The 23,496-nt window shown below is 49.3% G+C and overlaps 1 protein-coding gene across 9 annotated transcripts in view; it reads right to left on the reverse strand.

Moving 5' to 3' along the window:
* The window catches only part of RBM25 (RNA binding motif protein 25), a 443,084-nt gene that overhangs the window by 173,877 nt on the left and 245,711 nt on the right, over positions 1 to 23,496 (reverse strand). For all 9 annotated transcript variants that reach the window (XM_069208940.1, XM_069208932.1, XM_069208935.1 and 6 more), the window contains 2 exons: positions 21,652 to 21,741; positions 21,493 to 21,566 (listed from right to left, as the gene is read on the reverse strand). In XM_069208940.1, coding sequence (XP_069065041.1) covers positions 21,493 to 21,566; positions 21,652 to 21,741 — 164 coding nt within the window. The remainder of the gene's footprint in view (positions 1 to 21,492; positions 21,567 to 21,651; positions 21,742 to 23,496) is intronic.

Raw genomic sequence — 23,496 nt, forward strand, 5'->3', positions numbered from 1 at the left:
CTGGGGGCTGCGGGTGCAGGGTCTCTCCCAGGTGTCGGGACTTTGGTTTCAAAGAGTCGCGGTCAGGGGAAGCCTCGGGATTCCCTCTGCAGGCGGCGCTGTGGGGGCTCAGGGGGGACAGGTTTTTGTACTCACAGTCTTAGAGTAGTCCTGGGGTCCCTCCTGAGGTGTTGGATCGCCACCAACCGAGTCGGGGTCGCCGGGTGCAGTGTTGCAAGTCTCACGCCTTTTGCGGGGAGCTTGCAGGGTTCTTTAAAGCTGCTGGAAACAAAGTTGCAGCTTTTCTTTGGAGCAGGTCCGCTGTCCTCGGGAGTTTCTTGTCTTTTCGAAGCAGGGGCAGTCCTCAGAGGATGTCGAGGTCGCTGGTCCCTTTGGAAGGCGTCGCTGGAGCAGGATCTTTGGAAGGCAGGAGACAGGCCGGTGAGTTTCTGGAGCCAAGGCAGTTGTCGTCTTCTGGTCTTCCTCTGCAGGGGTTTTTCAGCTAGGCAGTCCTTCTTCTTGTAGTTGCAGGAATCTAATTTTCTAGGGTTCAGGGTAGCCCTTAAATACTAAATTTAAGGGCGTGTTTAGGTCTGGGGGGTTAGTAGCCAATGGCTACTAGCCCTGAGGGTGGGTACACCCTCTTTGTGCCTCCTCCCAAGGGGAGGGGGTCACAATCCTAACCCTATTGGGGGAATCCTCCATCTGCAAGATGGAGGATTTCTAAAAGTTAGAGTCACCTCAGCTCAGGACACCTTAGGGGCTGTCCTGACTGGCCAGTGACTCCTCCTTGTTGCTTTCTTTGTTCCCTCCAGCCTTGCCGCCAAAAGTGGGGGCCGTGGCCGGAGGGGGCGGGCAACTCCACTAAGCTGGAGTGCCCTGCTGGGCTGTGACAAAGGGGTGAGCCTTTGAGGCTCACCGCCAGGTGTTACAGTTCCTGCCTGGGGGAGGTGTTAGCATCTCCACCCAGTGCAGGCTTTGTTACTGGCCTCAGAGTGACAAAGGCACTCTCCCCATGGGGCCAGCAACATGTCTCTGGTGTGGCAGGCTGCTGGAACTAGTCAGCCTACACAGACAGTCGGTTAAGTTTCAGGGGGCACCTCTAAGGTGCCCTCTGTGGTGTATTTTACAATAAAATGTACACTGGCATCAGTGTGCATTTATTGTGCTGAGAAGTTTGATACCAAACTTCCCAGTTTTCAGTGTAGCCATTATGGTGCTGTGGAGTTCGTGTTTGACAGACTCCCAGACCATATACTCTTATGGCTACCCTGCACTTACAATGTCTAAGGTTTTGTTTAGACACTGTAGGGGTACCATGCTCATGCACTGGTACCCTCACCTATGGTATAGTGCACCCTGCCTTAGGGCTGTAAGGCCTGCTAGAGGGGTGTCTTACCTATACTGCATAGGCAGTGAGAGGCTGGCATGGCACCCTGAGGGGAGTGCCATGTCGACTTACTCGTTTTGTCCTCACTAGCACACACAAGCTGGCAAGCAGTGTGTCTGTGCTGAGTGAGAGGTCTCCAGGGTGGCATAAGACATGCTGCAGCCCTTAGAGACCTTCCTTGGCATCAGGGCCCTTGGTACTAGAAGTACCAGTTACAAGGGACTTATCTGGATGCCAGGGTCTGCCAATTGTGGATACAAAAGTACAGGTTAGGGAAAGAACACTGGTGCTGGGGCCTGGTTAGCAGGCCTCAGCACACTTTCAATTGTAAACATAGCATCAGCAAAGGCAAAAAGTCAGGGGGCAACCATGCCAAGGAGGCATTTCCTTACACCGAGGAATCCCCCCCTTGCCTGCCTGCAGCGCTGAAGAGATCCCGAGATCTCTCATAGACTAACATTGAAAACCCGACGCTTGTTTCTACACTGCACCCGGCCGCCCCCGCGCTGCTGAGGGTGAAATTTCTGTGTGGGCTTGTGTCCCCTCCGGTGCCCTACAAAACCCCCCTGGTCTGCCCTCCGAAGACGCGGGTACTTACCTGCAAGCAGACCGGAACCGGGGCACCCCCTTCTCTCCATTCTAGCCTATGTGTTTTGGGCACCACTCGGAACTCTGCACCTGACCGGCCCTGAGCTGCTGGTGTGGTGACTTTGGGGTTGCTCTGAACCCCCAACGGTGGGCTACCTTGGACCAAGAACTAAGCCCTGTAAGTGTCTTACTTACCTGGTAAAACTAACAAAAACTTACCTCCCCTAGGAACTGTGAAAATTGCACTAAGTGTCCACTTTTAAAACAGCTATTTGCGAATAACTTGAAAAGTATACATGCAATTTTGATGATTTGAAGTTCCTAAAGTACTTACCTGCAATACCTTTCGAATGAGATATTACATGTAGAATTTGAACCTGTGGTTCTTAAAATAAACTAAGAAAAGATATTTTTCTATATAAAAACCTATTGGCTGGATTTGTCTCTGAGTGTGTGTACCTCATTTATTGTCTATGTGTATGTACAACAAATGCTTAACACTACTCCTTGGATAAGCCTACTGCTCGACCACACTACCACAAAATAGAGCATTAGTATTATCTATTTTTACCACTATTTTACCTCTAAGGGGAACCCTTGGACTCTGTGCATGCTATTCCTTACTTTGAAATAGCACATACAGAGCCAACTTCCTACATTGGTGGATCAGCGGTGGGGTACAAGACTTTGCATTTGCTGGACTACTCAGCCAATACCTGATCACACGACAAATTCCAAAATTGTCATTAGAAATTGATTTTTGCAATTTGAAAAGTTTTCTAAATTCTTAAAAGACCTGCTAGGGCCTTGTGTTAGATCCTGTTTAGCATTTCTTTTAGAGTTTAAAAGTTTGTAAAAGTTTGAATTAGATTCTAGAACCAGTTGTAGATTCTTAAAAAGTATTCCAACTTTTAGAAGCAAAATGTCTAGCACAGATGTGACTGTGGTGGAACTCGACACCACACCTTACCTCCATCTTAAGATGAGGGAGCTAAGGTCACTCTGTAAAATAAAGAAAATAACAATGGGCCCCAAACCTACCAAAATACAGCTCCAGGAGCTTTTGGCAGAGTTTGAAAAGGCCAACCCCTCTGAGGGTGGCAACTCAGAGGAAGAGGATAGTGACTTGGAGGACAATTCCCCCCTACCAGTCCTATCTAGGGAGAACAGGGTCCCTCAAACCCTGACTCCAAAAATAATAGTCAGAGATGCTGGTTCCCTCACAGGAGAGACCAACACCTCTGAAATCACTGAGGATAGCCCCAGTGAAGAGGACATCCAGTTAGCCAGGATGGCCAAAAGATTGGCTTTGGAAAGACAGATCCTAGCCATAGAGAGGGAAAGACAAGAGATGGGCCTAGGACCCATCAATGGTGGCAGCAACATAAATAGGGTCAGAGATTCTCCTGACATGTTGAAAATCCCTAAAGGGATTGTAACTAAATATGAAGATGGTGATGACATCACCAAATGGTTCACAGCTTTTGAGAGGGCTTGTGTAACCAGAAAAGTGAACAGATCTCACTGGGGTGCTCTCCTTTGGGAAATGTTCACAGGAAAGTGTAGGGATAGACTCCTCACACTCTCTGGACAAGATGCAGAATCTTATGACCTCATGAAGGGTACCCTGATTGAGGGCTTTGGATTCTCCACTGAGGAGTACAGGATTAGGTTCAGGGGGGCTCAAAAATCCTCGAGCCAGACCTGGGTTGACTTTGTTGACTACTCAGTGAAAACACTAGATGGTTGGATTCAAGGCAGTGGTGTAAGTAATTATGATGGGCTGTACAATTTATTTGTGAAAGAACACCTGTTAAGTAATTGTTTCAATGATAAACTGCATCAGCATCTGGTAGACCTAGGACCAATTTCTCCCCAAGAATTGGGAAAGAAGGCGGACCATTGGGTCAAGACAAGGGTGTCCAAGACTTCAACAGGGGGTGACCAAAAGAAAGGGGTCACAAAGACTCCCCAGCAGAAGGGTGATGAGACAACCAAAACTAAAAATAGTAAAGAGTCTTCTACAGGCCCCCAAAAACCTGCACAGGAGGGTGGGCCCAGAGCCTCTTCACAAAACAATGGGTACAAGGGTAAAGACTTTGATCCCAAAAAGGCCTGGTGTCATAGCTGTAAACAGCATGGACACCAAACTGGAGACAAGGCCTGTCCCAAGAAAGGTTCCACTCCAAACTCCCATCCAGGTAACACTGGTATGGCTAGTCTCCAAGTGGGATCAACAGTGTGCCCAGAGCAAATCAGGGTCCACACTGAAGCTACTCTAGTTTCTGAGGGTGGGGTGGATTTAGCCACACTAGCTGTCTGGCCGCCTAACATGCAAAAATACAGACAGCAACTCTTAATTAATGGGACTAGAATAGAGGGCCTGAGGGATACAGGTGCCAGTGTCACCATGGTGACAGAGAAACTGGTTTCCCCTGGCCAATACCTGACTGGAAAAACTTACACAGTCACCAACGCTGACAATCAGAGAAAAGTACATCCCATGGCAATGGTTACTTTAGAATGGGGAGGGGTCAATGGCCTGAAACAGGTGGTGGTCTCCTCAAATATCCCAGTGGACTGTCTGCTTGGAAATGACCTGGAGTCCTCAGCATGGGCTGAGGTAGAACTAAAAACCCATGCAGCAATGCAGGGTATCCCTGAACTGGTGTGTGTGAAAACAAGAGCACAATGCAAGGCACAGGGTGAATGTAAAGAAATGGCTCCCTGTTGCAGTTACCCCCCACTTTTTGCCTGATACTGATGCTGACTTGACTGAGAAGTGTGCTGGGACCCTGCTAACCAGGCCCCAGCACCAGTGTTCTTTCACCTAAAATGTACCATTGTATCCACAATTGGCACACCCTGGCATTCAGATAAGTCCCTTGTAACTGGTACCTCTAGTACCAAGGGCCCTGATGCCAAGGAAGGTCTCTAAGGGCTGCAGCATGTCTTATGCCACCCTGGAGACCTCTCACTCAGCACAGACACACTGCTTGCCAGCTTGTGTGTGCTAGTGAGGACAAAACGAGTAAGTCGACATGGCACTCCCCTCAGGGTGCCATGCCAGCCTCTCACTGCCTATGCAGTATAGGTAAGACACCCCTCTAGCAGGCCTTACAGCCCTAAGGCAGGGTGCACTATACCATAGGTGAGGGTACCAGTGCATGAGCCTGGTACCCCTACAGTGTCTAAACAAAACCTTAGACATTGTAAGTGCAGGGTAGCCATAAGAGTATATGGTCTGGGAGTCTGTCAAACACGAACTCCACAGCACCATAATGGCTACACTGAAAACTGGGAAGTTTGGTATCAAACTTCTCAGCACAATAAATGCACACTGATGCCAGTGTACATTTTATTGTAAAATACACCACAGAGGGCACCTTAGAGGTGCCCCCTGAAACTTAACCAACTATCTGTGTAGGCTGACTGGTTCCAGCAGCCTGCCACACTAGAGACATGTTGCTGGCCCCATGGGGAGAGTGCCTTTGTCACTCTGAGGCCAGTAACAAAGCCTGCACTGGGTGGAGATGCTAACACCTCCCCCAGGCAGGAGCTGTAACACCTGGCGGTGAGCCTCAAAGGCTCACCCCTTTGTCACAGCCCAGCAGGGCACTCCAGCTTAGTGGAGTTGCCCGCCCCCTCCGGCCACGGCCCCCACTTTTGGCGGCAAGGCTGGAGGGAACAAAGAAAGCAACAAGGAGGAGTCACTGGCCAGTCAGGACAGCCCCTAAGGTGTCCTGAGCTGAGGTGACTCTAACTTTTAGAAATCCTCCATCTTGCAGATGGAGGATTCCCCCAATAGGGTTAGGATTGTGACCCCCTCCCCTTGGGAGGAGGCACAAAGAGGGTGTACCCACCCTCAGGGCTAGTAGCCATTGGCTACTAACCCCCCAGACCTAAACACGCCCTTAAATTTAGTATTTAAGGGCTACCCTGAACCCTAGAAAATTAGATTCCTGCAACTACAAGAAGAAGGACTGCCCAGCTGAAAACCCCTGCAGCGGAAGATCAGAAGACGACAACTGCCTTGGCTCCAGAAACTCACCGGCCTGTCTCCTGCCTTCCAAAGATCCTGCTCCAGCGACGCCTTCCAACGGGACCAGCGACCTCGACATCCCCTGAGGACTGCCCCGGCTTCGAAAAGACAAGAAACTCCCGAGGACAGCGGACCTGCTCCAAGAAAAGCTGCAACTTTGTTTCCAGCAGCTTTAAAGAACCCTGCAAGCTCCCCGCAAGAAGCGTGAGACTTGCAACACTGCACCCGGCGACCCCGACTCGGCTGGTGGCGATCCAACACCTCAGGAGGGACCCCAGGACTACTCTGATACTGTGAGTACCAAAACCTGTCCCCCCTGAACCCCCACAGCGCCGCCTGCAGAGGGAATCCCGAGGCTTCCCCTGACCGCGACTCTTTGAACCTAAAGTCCCGACGCCTGGGAGAGACCCTGCACCCGCAGCCCCCAGGACCTGAAGGACCGGACTTTCACTGGAGGAGTGACCCCCAGGAGTCTCTCTCCCTTGACCAAGTGGAGGTTTCCCCGAGGAACCCCCCCCTTGCCTGCCTGCAGCGCTGAAGAGATCCCTAGATCTCCCATTGACTTCCATTACAAACCCGACGCTTGTTTCTACACTGCACCCGGCCGCCCCCGCGCTGCTGAGGGTGAAATTTCTGTGTGGGCTTGTGTCCCCTCCGGTGCCCTACAAAGCCCCCTGGTCTGCCCTCCGAAGACGCGGGTATTTACCTGCAAGCAGACCGGAACCGGGGCACCCCCTTCTCTCCATTCTAGCCTATGTGTTTTGGGCACCGCTTTGAACTCTGCACCTGACCGGCCCTGAGCTGCTGGTGTGGTGACTTTGGGGTTGCTCTGAACCCCCAACGGTGGGCTACCTTGGACCAAGAACTGAACCCTGTAAGTGTCTTACTTACCTGGTAAAACTAACAAAAACTTACCTCCCCCAGGAACTGTGAAAATTGCACTAAGTGTCCACTTTTAAAACAGCTATTTGTGAATAACTTGAAAAGTATACATGCAATTTTGATGATTTGAAGTTCCTAAAGTACTTACCTGCAATACCTTTCGAATGAGATATTACATGTAGAATTTGAACCTGTGGTTCTTAAAATAAACTAAGAAAATATATTTTTCTATACAAAACCTATTGGCTGGATTTGTCTCTGAGTGTGTGTACCTCATTTATTGTCTATGTGTATGTACAACAAATGCTTAACACTACTCCTTGGATAAGCCTACTGCTCGACCACACTACCACAAAATAGAGCATTAGTATTATCTATTTTTACCACTATTTTACCTCTAAGGGGAACCCTTGGACTCTGTGCATGCTATTCCTTACTTTGAAGTAGCACATACAGAGCCAACTTCCTACATTGGTGGATCAGCGGTGGGGTACAAGACTTTGCATTTGCTGGACTACTCAGCCAATACCTGATCACACGACAAATTCCAAAATTGTCATTAGAAATTGATTTTTGCAATTTGAAAAGTTTTCTAAATTCTTAAAAGACCTGCTAGGGCCTTGTGTTAGATCCTGTTTAGCATTTCTTTTAGAGTTTAAAAGTTTGTAAAAGTTTGAATTAGATTCTAGAACCAGTTGTAGATTCTTAAAAAGTATTCCAACTTTTAGAAGCAAAATGTCTAGCACAGATGTGACTGTGGTGGAACTCGACACCACACCTTACCTCCATCTTAAGATGAGGGAGCTAAGGTCACTCTGTAAAATAAAGAAAATAACAATGGGCCCCAAACCTACCAAAATACAGCTCCAGGAGCTTTTGGCAGAGTTTGAAAAGGCCAACCCCTCTGAGGGTGGCAACTCAGAGGAAGAGGATAGTGACCAGGAGGAAAATTCCCCCCTACCAGTCCTATCTAGGGAGAACAGGGTCCCTCAAACCCTGACTCCAAAAATAATAGTCAGAGATGCTGGTTCCCTCACAGGAGAGACCAACACCTCTGAAATCACTGAGGATAACTCCAGTGAAGATGACCCCCTGTTAGCCAGGATGGTCAAAAGATTGGCTTTGGAAAAGCAGCTCCTAGCCATAGAAAGGGAAAGAAAAGAGATGGGCCTAGGTCCCATCGATGGTGGCAGCAACTTAAATAGGGTCAGAGATTCTCCTGACATCCTAAAAATCCCCAAAGGGATTGTAACAAAATATGAAGATGGTGATGACATCACCAAATGGTTCACAGCTTTTGAGAGGGCTTGTGTAACCAGAAAAGTAAACAGATCTCACTGGGGTGCTCTCCTTTGGGAAATGTTCACTGGAAAGTGTAGGGATAGACTCCTCACACTCTCTGGAAAAGATGCAGAATCTTATGACCTCATGAAGGGTACCCTGATTGAGGGCTTTGGATTCTCCACTGAGGAGTATAGAATTAGATTCAGGGGGGCTCAAAAATCCTCGAGCCAGACCTGGGTTGACTTTGTAGACTACTCAGTAAAAACACTAGATGGTTGGTTAACTGGAAATGAAGTGTGTGACTATGTTGGGCTTTATAATTTGTTTATGAAAGAACACATTTTAAGTAACTGCTTCAATGAAAAGTTGCATCAGTATCTGGTAGACCTAGGTCCAATTTCTCCCCAAGAATTGGGAAAGAAGGCAGACCACTGGGTCAAGACTAGGGTAACCAAAACTTCCACTGGGGGTGACCAAAAGAAAGGGGTTACAAAAACTCCCCAGGAGAAAGTGGGTGACACTAGAAACAAAGAAAAAGAGTTCTCTGTAGGCCCCCAAAAACCAGAACAGGTGGGTGGGCCCCAAGACACAACCCAAAACAAAGGTGGGTACCAGGGTAAGAACTGGGATGCCACTAAGGCATGGTGCCACAACTGTAAACAGTCTGGGCACCACACCAAGGACACTTCTTGTCCCAAAAACAAACCCCAGAACAAGATTCCAGGGGTAACCAGTGTAGCCATGGGAGATGACTCCTCAGATGAGGAGGTCTTCATAGCCTTCAACTGGAAACAGGGCCCAACAGGTGAGTTGGAGATTCCAGAGGGAAGTAGACACTTCCACCACCTACTGGTGAATGGAATCCCAACCACTGCCCTGAGAGACACTTGTGCCAGTCACACTATTGTGCATGACAGGCTGGTGCTCTCAAACCAGTACATCCCAGGTGAGACTGCCAGGGTAAGAGTTAGCCTAGACAGGGTCACTAAGAGGCCTGTGGCTTTAGTGCCCATAGAAGTGGGTGGCACTCTTAGCTGGAGAAGGGTAGTAGTCAGTACAGACCTCCCCCTTGATTGTCTCCTTGGAAATGACTACCCAGAGGTTAGTCAGAGCCCAAGAGAGGAACTGGTCCAGTGCCAGTCCTCTCCCAAGGATTCTGGAAGTCCTGCCTCTGCAGTAAATGCAAGCAGGCCCCAGAAGAAGAAGAAAAGAAAACAGAGTAGGAAGGGTGGACAACCTTTAGCCAAGGTTACAGCAAGCCAAGGAGATTCTGCTCCAGTAGGGGAGAACTCCAAAAATGGCCCTGATAAAGTCCAACCTGGCCCACAAGAAGTCCTGGCTAGTCAGGCAACTGTTAAACCTGAGTGGGTGGCTCCTCAGCTAACAGAAGAAAGAGTGGAAGAAGGGTGTTTACTACAAGATGTGGTAACCCCCCCACTCTAATACAGCAGACAGGCAACCGGAACCCAAAGAAGCCTGTAACTTAGCCCCTTCCCTTTTAGGTGAAGAGCTAAAGGTGTGGTTCTGGGCACTGACAGCTGTCAGTGGCCTCTGCTGGGTGTTAGCCTTTATGGCTGCACTATCCTTGGCATGGTGGTCTGACCCCATGCCAAATAACAAGTTAGGCCCCCTGACCCTGTTGGTCATGGTGGGGTTACTCCAGCTCTGGGTAACCTCTTTGGGTAAGCTAGGGGTAGCCCTGGCCAAGATAAGGTTAGCAGAGGTGGATACCTCTAAGACCAAAATAGAAAGAATGGGTGGAGACATTGAAGAGGCAGACAAGAGGCAATTCAGACTAGGTCCTATCACTGTGGAAGTGGGTCAGTTCCCCAAAGGGAATGACCTGAACAGAAGGATGTAAGGCAGAGTAGGCCCTGCAACTAACCAGCCTATTTCTCCTACTCTTCCTCGCCTGACAGACTAGGAAGACTCTCCCAGCTTGGGCTGAGTCTCCTGGCCTGTGGGCTGGGGGGGGCTTGTGTAAAGAAATGGCTCCCTGTTGCAGTTACCCCCCACTTTTTGCCTGATACTGATGCTGACTTGACTGAGAAGTGTGCTGGGACCCTGCTAACCAGGCCCCAGCACCAGTGTTCTTTCACCTAAAATGTACCATTGTATCCACAATTGGCACACCCTGGCATTCAGATAAGTCCCTTGTAACTGGTACCTCTAGTACCAAGGGCCCTGATGCCAAGGAAGGTCTCTAAGGGCTGCAGCATGTCTTATGCCACCCTGGAGACCTCTCACTCAGCACAGACACACTGCTTGCCAGCTTGTGTGTGCTAGTGAGGACAAAACGAGTAAGTCGACATGGCACTCCCCTCAGGGTGCCATGCCAGCCTCTCACTGCCTATGCAGTATAGGTAAGACACCCCTCTAGCAGGCCTTACAGCCCTAAGGCAGGGTGCACTATACCATAGGTGAGGGTACCAGTGCATGAGCCTGGTACCCCTACAGTGTCTAAACAAAACCTTAGACATTGTAAGTGCAGGGTAGCCATAAGAGTATATGGTCTGGGAGTCTGTCAAACACGAACTCCACAGCACCATAATGGCTACACTGAAAACTGGGAAGTTTGGTATCAAACTTCTCAGCACAATAAATGCACACTGATGCCAGTGTACATTTTATTGTAAAATACACCACAGAGGGCACCTTAGAGGTGCCCCCTGAAACTTAACCAACTATCTGTGTAGGCTGACTGGTTCCAGCAGCCTGCCACACTAGAGACATGTTGCTGGCCCCATGGGGAGAGTGCCTTTGTCACTCTGAGGCCAGTAACAAAGCCTGCACTGGGTGGAGATGCTAACACCTCCCCCAGGCAGGAGCTGTAACACCTGGCGGTGAGCCTCAAAGGCTCACCCCTTTGTCACAGCCCAGCAGGGCACTCCAGCTTAGTGGAGTTGCCCGCCCCCTCCGGCCACGGCCCCCACTTTTGGCGGCAAGGCTGGAGGGAACAAAGAAAGCAACAAGGAGGAGTCACTGGCCAGTCAGGACAGCCCCTAAGGTGTCCTGAGCTGAGGTGACTCTAACTTTTAGAAATCCTCCATCTTGCAGATGGAGGATTCCCCCAATAGGGTTAGGATTGTGACCCCCTCCCCTTGGGAGGAGGCACAAAGAGGGTGTACCCACCCTCAGGGCTAGTAGCCATTGGCTACTAACCCCCCAGACCTAAACACGCCCTTAAATTTAGTATTTAAGGGCTACCCTGAACCCTAGAAAATTAGATTCCTGCAACTACAAGAAGAAGGACTGCCCAGCTGAAAACCCCTGCAGCGGAAGATCAGAAGACGACAACTGCCTTGGCTCCAGAAACTCACCGGCCTGTCTCCTGCCTTCCAAAGATCCTGCTCCAGCGACGCCTTCCAACGGGACCAGCGACCTCGACATCCCCTGAGGACTGCCCCGGCTTCGAAAAGACAAGAAACTCCCGAGGACAGCGGACCTGCTCCAAGAAAAGCTGCAACTTTGTTTCCAGCAGCTTTAAAGAACCCTGCAAGCTCCCCGCAAGAAGCGTGAGACTTGCAACACTGCACCCGGCGACCCCGACTCGGCTGGTGGCGATCCAACACCTCAGGAGGGACCCCAGGACTACTCTGATACTGTGAGTACCAAAACCTGTCCCCCCTGAACCCCCACAGCGCCGCCTGCAGAGGGAATCCCGAGGCTTCCCCTGACCGCGACTCTTTGAACCTAAAGTCCCGACGCCTGGGAGAGACCCTGCACCCGCAGCCCCCAGGACCTGAAGGACCGGACTTTCACTGGAGGAGTGACCCCCAGGAGTCTCTCTCCCTTGACCAAGTGGAGGTTTCCCCGAGGAACCCCCCCCTTGCCTGCCTGCAGCGCTGAAGAGATCCCTAGATCTCCCATTGACTTCCATTACAAACCCGACGCTTGTTTCTACACTGCACCCGGCCGCCCCCGCGCTGCTGAGGGTGAAATTTCTGTGTGGGCTTGTGTCCCCTCCGGTGCCCTACAAAGCCCCCTGGTCTGCCCTCCGAAGACGCGGGTATTTACCTGCAAGCAGACCGGAACCGGGGCACCCCCTTCTCTCCATTCTAGCCTATGTGTTTTGGGCACCGCTTTGAACTCTGCACCTGACCGGCCCTGAGCTGCTGGTGTGGTGACTTTGGGGTTGCTCTGAACCCCCAACGGTGGGCTACCTTGGACCAAGAACTGAACCCTGTAAGTGTCTTACTTACCTGGTAAAACTAACAAAAACTTACCTCCCCCAGGAACTGTGAAAATTGCACTAAGTGTCCACTTTTAAAACAGCTATTTGTGAATAACTTGAAAAGTATACATGCAATTTTGATGATTTGAAGTTCCTAAAGTACTTACCTGCAATACCTTTCGAATGAGATATTACATGTAGAATTTGAACCTGTGGTTCTTAAAATAAACTAAGAAAAGATATTTTTCTATACAAAACCTATTGGCTGGATTTGTCTCTGAGTGTGTGTACCTCATTTATTGTCTATGTGTATGTACAACAAATGCTTAACACTACTCCTTGGATAAGCCTACTGCTCGACCACACTACCACAAAATAGAGCATTAGTATTATCTATTTTTACCACTATTTTACCTCTAAGGGGAACCCTTGGACTCTGTGCATGCTATTCCTTACTTTGAAGTAGCACATACAGAGCCAACTTCCTACAGTGAACAAGTAGAGCTGGAGTCTGGAAGAATGGCCCAGCCTACCAAGAGAACAGGAAAGTCAGTTGGGAAACCAACTGCAACACAGCAAAAGAAAGGGAACCTCTCTTCTCAGGAAGAAGTTCTGCCCTCTGAGGGAACTGAGCCTTTGGAGCTTGAACCTTATCAGGTTGAGCTCTTAGGCCCAGGGGGACCCTCAAGGGAGGAGCTGTGTAAGGGACAAGAAACCTGTCCCTCTCTTGAAGGCCTTAGGCAGCAAGCTGCTGAAGAGACCAAAGGCAAGAAAAATGGAACGCATAGGGTCTATTGGGAAGATGGACTCCTGTACACTGAGGCCAGAGACCCCAAACCTGGTGCCACTAGGAGAGTGGTAGTGCCTCAGCTGTTCAGGAAGTTCATCCTAACATTGGCCCATGACATTCCCCTTGCTGGACATTTGGGACAAACCAAGACGTGGGAGAGGTTAGTCAACCATTTCTACTGGCCCAATATGTCCAACATGGTTAAGGAGTTTTGCCTCTCCTGCCCCACCTGTCAAGCCAGTGGTAAGACAGGTGGGCATCCAAAGGCCCCCCTCATTCCACTTCCAGTGGTGGGGGTTCCCTTTGAAAGAGTGGGTGTGGACATAGTTGGTCCACTAGAACCTCCCACAGCCTCAGGAAATATGTATATCCTGGTAGTAGTGGATCATGCTACCAGGTATCCTGAAGCTATTCCCCTTAGGTCGACTACTGCCCCTGCAGTAGCCAAGGCCCTCATTGGTATCTTTACCAGAGTGGGTTTCCCTAAGGAGGTGGTGTCTGACAGAGGTACCAACTTCATGTCAGCATACCTAAAGCACATGTGGAATGAGTGTGGGGTGACTTACAAATTCACTACACCATACCATCCACAAACTAATGGCTTAGTTGAGAGATTCAACAAGACATTAAAGGGCATGATCATGGGGCTCCCAGAAAAACTCAAAAGGAGATGGGATGTCCTCTTGCCATGCCTGCTTTTCGCTTACAGAGAGGTGCCACAGAAGGGAGTAGGATTCTCCCCCTTTGAACTTCTGTTTGGTCATCCTGTAAGGGGACCACTTGCCCTTGTTAAAGAAGGCTGGGAGAGACCTCTCCATGAGCCTAAACAGGACATAGTGGACTATGTACTTGGCCTTCGCTCCAGAATGGCAGAGTACATGGAAAAGGCAACCAAAAACCTTGAGGCCAGCCAACAGCTCCAGAAGTTTTGGTATGACCAAAAGGCTGCACTGGTTGAGTTCCAACCAGGGCAGAAAGTCTGGGTTCTGGAGCCTGTGGCTCCCAGGGCACTCCAGGACAAATGGAGTGGCCCTTACCCAGTACTAGAGAGGAAGAGTCAGGTCACCTACTTGGTGGACCTGGGCACAAGCAGGAGCCCCAAGAGGGTGATCCATGTAAACCGCCTTAAGCTCTTCCACGACAGGGCTGATGTCAATCTGTTGATGGTAACAGATGAGGATCAGGAGGCAGAGAGTGAACCTCTCCCTGATCTTCTGTCGTCAGACCCAAAAGATGGTACAGTAGATGGAGTGATCTACTCAGACACCCTCTCTGGCCAACAGCAAGCTGATTGTAGGAGAGTCCTACAACAGTTTCCTGAACTCTTCTCCTTAACCCCTGGTCAGACACACCTGTGTACCCATGATGTGGACACAGGAGACAGCATGCCTGTCAAGAACAAAATCTTTAGACAGTCTGACCATGTTAAGGAAAGCATCAAGGTGGAAGTCCACAAGATGCTGGAATTGGGAGTAATTGAGCGCTCTGACAGCCCCTGGGCTAGCCCAGTGGTCTTAGTCCCCAAACCTCACACCAAAGATGGAAAGAAAGAGATGAGGTTTTGTGTGGATTACAGAGGGCTCAATTCTGTCACCAAGACAGATGCCCATCCAATTCCAAGAGCTGATGAGCTCATTGATAAATTAGGTGCTGCCAAATTTCTAAGTACCTTTGACTTGACAGCAGGGTACTGGCAAATAAAAATGGCACCTGGAGCAAAAGAAAAGACAGCATTCTCCACACCTGATGGGCATTATCAGTTTACTGTTATGCCCTTTGGTTTAAAGAATGCCCCTGCCACCTTCCAAAGGTTGGTGAATCAAGTCCTTGCTGGCTTGGAGTCCTTTAGCACAGCTTATCTTGATGATATTGCTGTCTTTAGCTCCACCTGGCAGGATCACCTGGTCCACCTGAGGAAGGTTTTGAAGGCTCTGCAATCTGCAGGCCTCTCTATCAAGGCATCCAAATGCCAGATAGGGCAGGGAACTGTGGTTTACTTGGGACACCTTGTAGGTGGAGGCCAAGTTCAGCCACTCCAACCCAAGATCCAGACTATTCTGGACTGGGTAGCTCCAAAAACCCAGACTCAAGTCAGGGCATTCCTTGGCTTGACTGGGTATTACAGGAGGTTTGTGAAGGGATATGGATCCATTGTGACAGCCCTCACTGAACTCACCTCCAAGAAAATGCCCAAGAAAGTAAACTGGACTGTGGAATGCCAACAGGCCTTTGACACCCTGAAACAGGCAATGTGCTCAGCACCAGTTCTAAAAGCTCCAGATTATTCTAAGCAGTTCATTGTGCAGACTGATGCCTCTGAACATGGGATAGGGGCAGTTTTGTCCCAAACAAATGATGATGGCCTTGACCAGCCTGTTGCTATAATTAGCAGGAGGTTACTCCCCAGGGAGCAGCGTTGGACTGCCATTGAGAGGGAGGCCTTTGCTGTGGTTTGGTCCCTGAAGAAGCTGAGACCATACCTCTTTGGGACTCACTTCCTAGTTCAAACTGACCACAGACCTCTCAAATGGCTGATGCAAATGAAAGGTGAAAATCCTAAACTGTTGAGGTGGTCCATCTCCCTACAGGGAATGGACTTTATAGTGGAACACAGACCTGGGACTGCCCATGCCAATGCAGATGGCCTTTCCAGGTTCTTCCACTTAGAAAATGAAGACTCTCTTGGGAAAGGTTAGTCTCATCCTCTTTCGTTTGGGGGGGGGGTTGTGTAAGGAAATGCCTCCTTGGCATGGTTGCCCCCTGACTTTTTGCCTTTGCTGATGCTATGTTTACAATTGAAAGTGTGCTGAGGCCTGCTAACCAGGCCCCAGCACCAGTGTTCTTTCCCTAACCTGTACTTTTGTATCCTCAATTGGCAGACCCTGGCATCCAGATAAGTCCCTTGTAACTGGTACTTCTAGTACCAAGGGCCCTGATGCCAAGGAAGGTCTCTAAGGGCTGCAGCATGTCTTATGCCACCCTGGAGACCTCTCACTCAGCACAGACACCCTGCTTGCCAGCTTGTGTGTGCTAGTGAGGACAAAACGAGTAAGTCGACATGGCACTCCCCTCAGGGTGCCATGCCAGACTCTCACTGCCTATGCAGTATAGGTAAGACACCCCTCTAGCAGGCCTTACAGCCCTAAGGCAGGGTGCACTATACCATAGGTGAGGGTACCAGTGCATGAGCATGGTACCCCTACAGTGTCTAAACAAAACCTTAGACATTGTAAGTGCAGGGTAGCCATAAGAGTATATGGTCTGGGAGTTTGTCAAACACGAACTCCACAGCACCATAATGGCTACACTGAAAACTTGGAAGTTTGGTATCAAACTTCTCAGCACAATAAATGCACACTGATGCCAGTGTACATTTTATTGTAAAATACACACCAGAGGGCACCTTAGAGGTGCCCCCTGAAACTTAACCGACTATCTGTGTAGGCTGACCAGTTTTAGCAGCCTGCCACAAACCGAGACATGTTGCTGGCCCCATGGGGAGAGTGCCTTTGTCACTCTGAGGCCAGTAACAAAGCCTGCACTGGGTGGAGATGCTAACACCTCCCCCAGGCAGGAATTGTCACACCTGGCGGTGAGCCTCAAAGGCTCACCTCCTTTGTGCCAACCCAGCAGGACACTCCAGCTAGTGGAGTTGCCCGCCCCCTCCGGCCAGGCCCCACTTTTGGCGGCAAGGCCGGAGAAGATAATGAGAAAAACAAGGAGGAGTCACTGACCAGTCAGGACAGCCCCTAAGGTGTCCTGAGCTGAAGTGACTCTAACTTTTAGAAATCCTCCATCTTGCAGATGGAGGATTCCCCCAATAGGGTTAGGATTGTGACCCCCTCCCCTTGGGAGGAGGCACAAAGAGGGTGTACCCACCCTCAGGGCTAGTAGCCATTGGCTACTAACCCCCCAGACCTAAACACGCCCTTAAATTTAGTATTTAAGGGCTACCCTGAACCCTAGAAAATTAGATTCCTGCAACTACAAGAAGAAGGACTGCCTAGCTGAAAACCCCTGCAGCGGAAGACCAGAAGACGACAACTGCCTTGGCTCCAGAAACTCACCGGCCTGTCTCCTGCCTTCCAAAGATCCTGCTCCAGCGACGCCTTCCAAAGGGACCAGCGACCTCGACATCCTCTGAGGACTGCCCCTGCTTCGAAAAGACAAGAAACTCCCGAGGACAGCGGACCTGCTCCAAGAAAAGCTGCAACTTTGTTTCCAGCAGCTTTAAAGAACCCTGCAAGCTCCCCGCAAGAAGCGTGAGACTTGCAACACTGCACCCGGCGACCCCGACTCGGCTGGTGGAGAACCGACACCTCAGGAGGGACCCCAGGACTACTCTGATACTGTGAGTACCAAAACCTGTCCCCCCTGAGCCCCCACAGCGCCACCTGCAGAGGGAATCCCGAGGCTTCCCCTGACCGCGACTCTTTGAAACCAAAGTCCCGACACCTGGGAGAGACCCTGCACCCGCAGCCCCCATGACCTGAAGGACCGGACTTTCACTGGAGAAGTGACCCCCAGGAGTCCCTCTCCCTTGCCCAAGTGGAGGTTTCCCCGAGGAACCCCCCCCTTGCCTGCCTGCAGCGCTGAAGAGATCCCGAGATCTCTCATAGACTAACATTGCGAACCCGACGCTTGTTTCTACACTGCACCCGGCCGCCCCCGCGCCGCTGAGGGTGAAATTTCTGTGTGGGCTTGTGTCCCCCCCGGTGCCCTACAAAACCCCCCTGGTCTGCCCTCCGAAGACGCGGGTACTTACCTGCAAGCAGACCGGAACCGGGGCACCCCCTTCTCTCCATTCTAGCCTATGTGTTTTGGGCACCACTTTGAACTCTGCACCTGACCGGCCCTGAGCTGCGGGTGTGGTGACTTTGGGGTTGCTCGGAACCCCCAACGGTGGGCTACCTTGGACCAAGAACTAAGCCCTGTAAGTGTCTTACTTACCTGGTTAACCTAACAAATACTTACCTCCCCTAGGAACTGTGAAAATTGCACTAAGTGTCCACTTTTAAAACAGCTATTTGCGAATAACTTGAAAAGTATACATGCAATTTTGATGATTTGAAGTTCCTAAAGTACTTACCTGCAATACCTTTCGAATGAGATATTACATGTAGAATTTGAACCTGTGGTTCTTAAAATAAACTAAGAAAAGATATTTTTCTATACAAAAACCTATTGGCTGGATTTGTCTCTGAGTGTGTGTACCTCATTTATTGTCTATGTGTATGTACAACAAATGCTTAACACTACTCCTTGGATAAGCCTACTGCTCGACCACACTACCACAAAATAGAGCATTAGTATTATCTCTTTTTGCCACTATCTTACCTCTAAGGGGAACCCTTGGACTCTGTGCATGCTATTCCTTACTTTGAAATAGCACATACAGAGCCAACTTCCTACAGTCTGTCAAACACGAACTCCACAGCACCATAATGGCTACACTGAAAACTGGGAAGTTTGGTATCAAACTTCTCAGCACAATAAATGCACACTGATGCCAGTGTACATTTTATTGCAAAATACACCCCAGAGGGCACCTTAGAGGTGCCCCCTGAAACTTAACCGACTGTCTGTGTAGGCTGACTAGTTCCAGCAGCCTGCCACACTAGAGACATGTTGCTGGCCCCATGGGGAGAGTGCCTTTGTCACTCTGAGGCCAGTAAGAAAGCCTGCACTGGGTGGAGATGCTAACACCTCCCCCAGGCAGGAGCTGTGACACCTGGCGGTGAGCCTCAAAGGCTCACCCCTTTGTCACAGCCCAGCAGGGCACTCCAGCTTAGTGGAGTTGCCCGCCCCCTCCGGCCACGGCCCCCACTTTTGGCGGCAAGGCTGGAGGGAACAAAGAAAGCAACAAGGAGGAGTCACTGGCCAGTCAGGACAGCCCCTAAGGTGTCCTGAGCTGAGGTGACTAACTTTTAGAAATCCTCCATCTTGCAGATGGAGGATTCCCCCAATAGGGTTAGGATTGTGACCCCCTCCCCTTGGGAGGAGGCACAAAGAGGGTGTACCCACCCTCAGGGCTAGTAGCCATTGGCTACTAACCCCCCAGACCTAAACACGCCCTTAAATTTAGTATTTAAGGGCTACCCTGAACCCTAGAAAATTAGATTCCTGCAACAACAAGAAGAAGGACTGCCCAGCTGAAAACCCCTGCAGAGGAAGACCAGAAGACAACAACTGCCTTGGCTCCAGAAACTCACCGGCCTGTCTCCTGCCTTCCAAAGAACTCTGCTCCAGCGACGCCTTCCAAAGGGACCAGCGACCTCTGAATCCTCTGAGGACTGCCCTGCTTCGACGACGACCAGAAACTCCTGAGGACAGCGGACCTGCTCCAAAAAGACTGCAACTTTGTTTCAAGGAGCAGCTTTAAAGACCCCTGCAACTCCCCGCAAGAAGCGTGAGACTTGCAACCCTGCACCCGGCGACCCCGACTCGGCTGGTGGAGAACCAACACCTCAGGGAGGACCCCCGGACTACTCTCCGACTGCGAGTACCAAAACCTGTCCCCCCTGAACCCCCACAGCGCCGCCTGCAGAGGGAATCCCGAGGCTTCCCCTGACCGCGACTCTCTGAAACCTAAGTCCCGACGCCTGGAAAAGACCCTGCACCCGCAGCCCCCAGGACCTGAAGGACCGGACTTTCACTGGAGAAGTGACCCCCAGGAGTCCCTCTCCCTTGCCCAAGTGGAGGTTTCCCCGAGGAAGCCCCCCCTTGCCTGCCTGCTGCGCTGAAGAGATCCGTTGATCTCTCATAGACTAACATTACAAACCCGACGCTTGTTTCTACACTGCACCCGGCCGCCCCCGCACTGCTGAGGGTGAAATTTCTGTGTGGGCTTGTGTCCCCCCCGGTGCCCTACAAAACCCCCCTGGTCTGCCCTCCGAAGACGCGGGTACTTACCTGCAAACAGACCGGAACCGGGGCACCCCCTTCTCTCCATTCTAGCCTATGCGTTTTGGGCACCACTTTGAACTCTGCACCTGACCGGCCCTGAGCTGCTGGTGTGGTAACTTTGGGGTTGCTCTGAACCCCCAACGGTGGGCTACCTTGGACCAAGAACTGAACCCTGTAAGTGTCTTACTTACCTGGTAAAACTAACAAAAACTTACCTCCCCCAGGAACTGTGAAAATTGCACTAAGTGTCCACTTTTAAAGTAGCTATTTGTCAATAACTTGAAAAGTATACATGCAATTGAACTGATTCAAAGTTCCTAATGTACTTACCTGCAATACCTTTCAAACAAGATATTACATGTTAAATTTGAACCTGTGGTTCTTAAAATAAACTAAGAAAAGATATTTTTCTATAACAAAACCTATTGGCTGGATTTGTCTCTGAGTGTGTGTACCTCATTTATTGTCTATGTGTATGTACAACAAATGCTTAACACTACTCCTTGGATAAGCCTACTGCTCGACCACACTACCACAAAATAGAGCATTAGTATTATCTCTTTTTACCACTATTTTACCTCTAAGGGGAACCCTTGGACTCTGTGCATGCTATTCCTTACTTTGAAATAGCACATACAGAGCCAACTTCCTACAGTAATCAAATCAAAGTGATATTAGAGACTATGCTCAACGGAAAGCAAAACAATAAGAAACCGAAAACCCATTACATTAAAAAAAAAAAAAAAAAGCCAATCTTATTTGCTGGTTATCAATCAAGTGATAACTAATGGGCTGAGCCAAAGCATACTGTAAATAGTGGTACGTTCCACAATAGTTCCTCAATCATACAGCTAAAAGCTGTACGTAGGAGAGATCCACAAAGGGATTGAGAAAACTTAATGTTTAAAAAGTAACAAAGTGGCAGTGTGCCTTTAAGAAGCATTTTTGAAATGTAGCTATCTTTTTAAAGAGAAGACAAATATAACTTTTCAAAGGGATAACACTTACAGGCTGTAGTGTGTAACCCCACTGGTCTGTCACATGGATGTAGATCTCAATTCACCAGATATTCTGTCCAAAAATGAAAAACGCTCACAAACAAGACAGCCATAACAGAGTCATGATCCCTTAGGTGTGGGGGATTTCAGAGATGAGAACCGGTAAGGTCATCGCATTGAACAGCCTCGACTCCTTCCTTCAGAGCATCATCACTCAACCACCCACGATCTATGAAATGTACACCTATTGCTTGTGAAACCAATTATGCTCAAAGTTAACATGTTCTGAGGCAATATCTCATTTGACCCAGCAACTAAATTTTCATATAAAGTAACTGATGCAAAATCAATAACCACCTTGGGAATAAGTGGCACCTACATCAATTTTCAGAATAAATGCAATTTCTTAAAAACTAAAACTTGCAGAGATTCTATAGTTGAACAATACTTTTCACAGACCTGTAATATTTGGGATCATCTCTGTCATCGTCATAATCTTCCAAAAATTCTTTTAACCTTTTAGCTTCTTTTGCCTTTAAAAATTAAAGAAATTCATGTGTTAGACACCCATTTGTTCTGTACACATGCAGATAATGGCATTAACAAATCAGTTCTTACCATTTCTCTTCGTCTTTCCTCCTCCCGTTCAGCTTCTTTTTCATACTCTCTGCCTTTCTTCCGCTCTCTAATTTCCCAGTTTTTAAGGCGCTGAAATAAAACCATGAACAAAATTAAAGGAATGTTGATGAAGTTGTGCCAGTCCCAACAGCACAAATTAAGTCTGATACTGGGTCACAGTAACACTAAACTGAGAAAACAGTAACCAACTTCACTGAAAGGACACTTGTGACTGAGCTGCCAGAAATATATACATTTTATGTTGTGACAAAGGTGGAACACATTTTCTTCTTAAGCCTAGTACTGAAACTCGTTCAACAAGGGCAACTTGTTGTTGACAAACATATGATACACTTTGTATGTTTGGGAAAACTGTACACTAGCAACCATGAAACTTCTAAATGCCTACGGTATATAATTACAAATGTGCAGATTCTCACGACTAGTGGAAAGGTGATATTTGAGCATATAAGTAAAATATAGCAAAAATAGTGATTGTGCAACGTTCATTTAATGATGCAATGACTTAGGACTATTATTTAGATGTACGAGTGCATCATGTTATTCACTGGCTGTACAAGTTTGTAGGAAGTTGGCTCTGTATGTGCTATTTCAAAGTAAGGAATAGCATGCACAGAGTCCAAGGGTTCCCCTTAGAGGTAAAATAGTGGTAAAAATAGATAATACTAATGCTCTATTTTGTGGTAGTGTGGTCGAGCAGTAGGCTTATCCAAGGAGTAGTGTTAAGCATTTGTTGTACATACACATAGACAATAAATGAGGTACACACACTCAGAGACAAATCCAGCCAATAGGTTTTTATATAGAAAAATATCTTTTCTTAGTTTATTTTAAGAACCACAGGTTCAAATTCTACATGTAATAGCTCATTCGAAAGGTATTGCAGGTAAGTACTTTAGGAACTTCAAATCATCAAAATTGCATGTATACTTTTCAAGTTATTCACAAATAGCTGTTTTAAAAGTGGACACTTAGTGCAATTTTCACAGTTCCTAGGGGAGGTAAGTATTTGTTAGTTTTACCAGGTAAGTAAGACACTTACAGGGTTCAGTTCTTGGTCCAAGGTAGCCCACCGTTGGGGGTTCAGAGCAACCCCAAAGTCACCACACCAGCAGCTCAGGGCCGGTCAGGTGCAGAGTTCAAAGTGGTGCCCAAAACACATAGGCTAGAATGGAGAGAAGGGGGTGCCCCGGTTCCGGTCTGCTTGCAGGTAAGTACCCGCGTCTTCGGAGGGCAGACCAGGGGGGTTTTGTAGGGCACCGGGGGGGACACAAGCCCACACAGAAATTTCACCCTCAGCAGCGCGGGGGCGGCCGGGTGCAGTGTAGAAACAAGCGTCGGGTTTGTAATGGAAGTCAATGGGAGATCTAGGGATCTCTTCAGCGCTGCAGGCAGGCAAGGGGGGGGTTCCTCGGGGAAACCTCCACTTGGGCAAGGGAGAGGGACTCCTGGGGGTCACTCCTCCAGTGAAAGTCCGGTCCTTCAGGTCCTGGGGGCTGCGGGTGCAGGGTCTCTCCCAGGCGTCGGGACTTTAGGTTCAAAGAGTCGCGGTCAGGGGAAGCCTCGGGATTCCCTCTGCAGGCGGCGCTGTGGGGGCTCAGGGGGGACAGGTTTTGGTACTCACAGTATCAGAGTAGTCCTGGGGTCCCTCCTGAGGTGTTGGATCGCCACCGGCCGAGTCGGGGTCGCCGGGTGCAGTGTTGCAAGTCTCACGCCTTTTGCGGGGAGCTTGCAGGGTTCTTTAAAGCTGCTGGAAACAAAGTTGCAGCTTTTCTTGGAGCAGGTCCGCTGTCCTCGGGAGTTTCTTGTCTTTTCGAAGCAGGG

This window comes from Pleurodeles waltl, chromosome 9 (genome assembly GCF_031143425.1).
Source record: "Pleurodeles waltl isolate 20211129_DDA chromosome 9, aPleWal1.hap1.20221129, whole genome shotgun sequence".
Classification (NCBI taxonomy): domain Eukaryota; kingdom Metazoa; phylum Chordata; class Amphibia; order Caudata; family Salamandridae; genus Pleurodeles; species Pleurodeles waltl.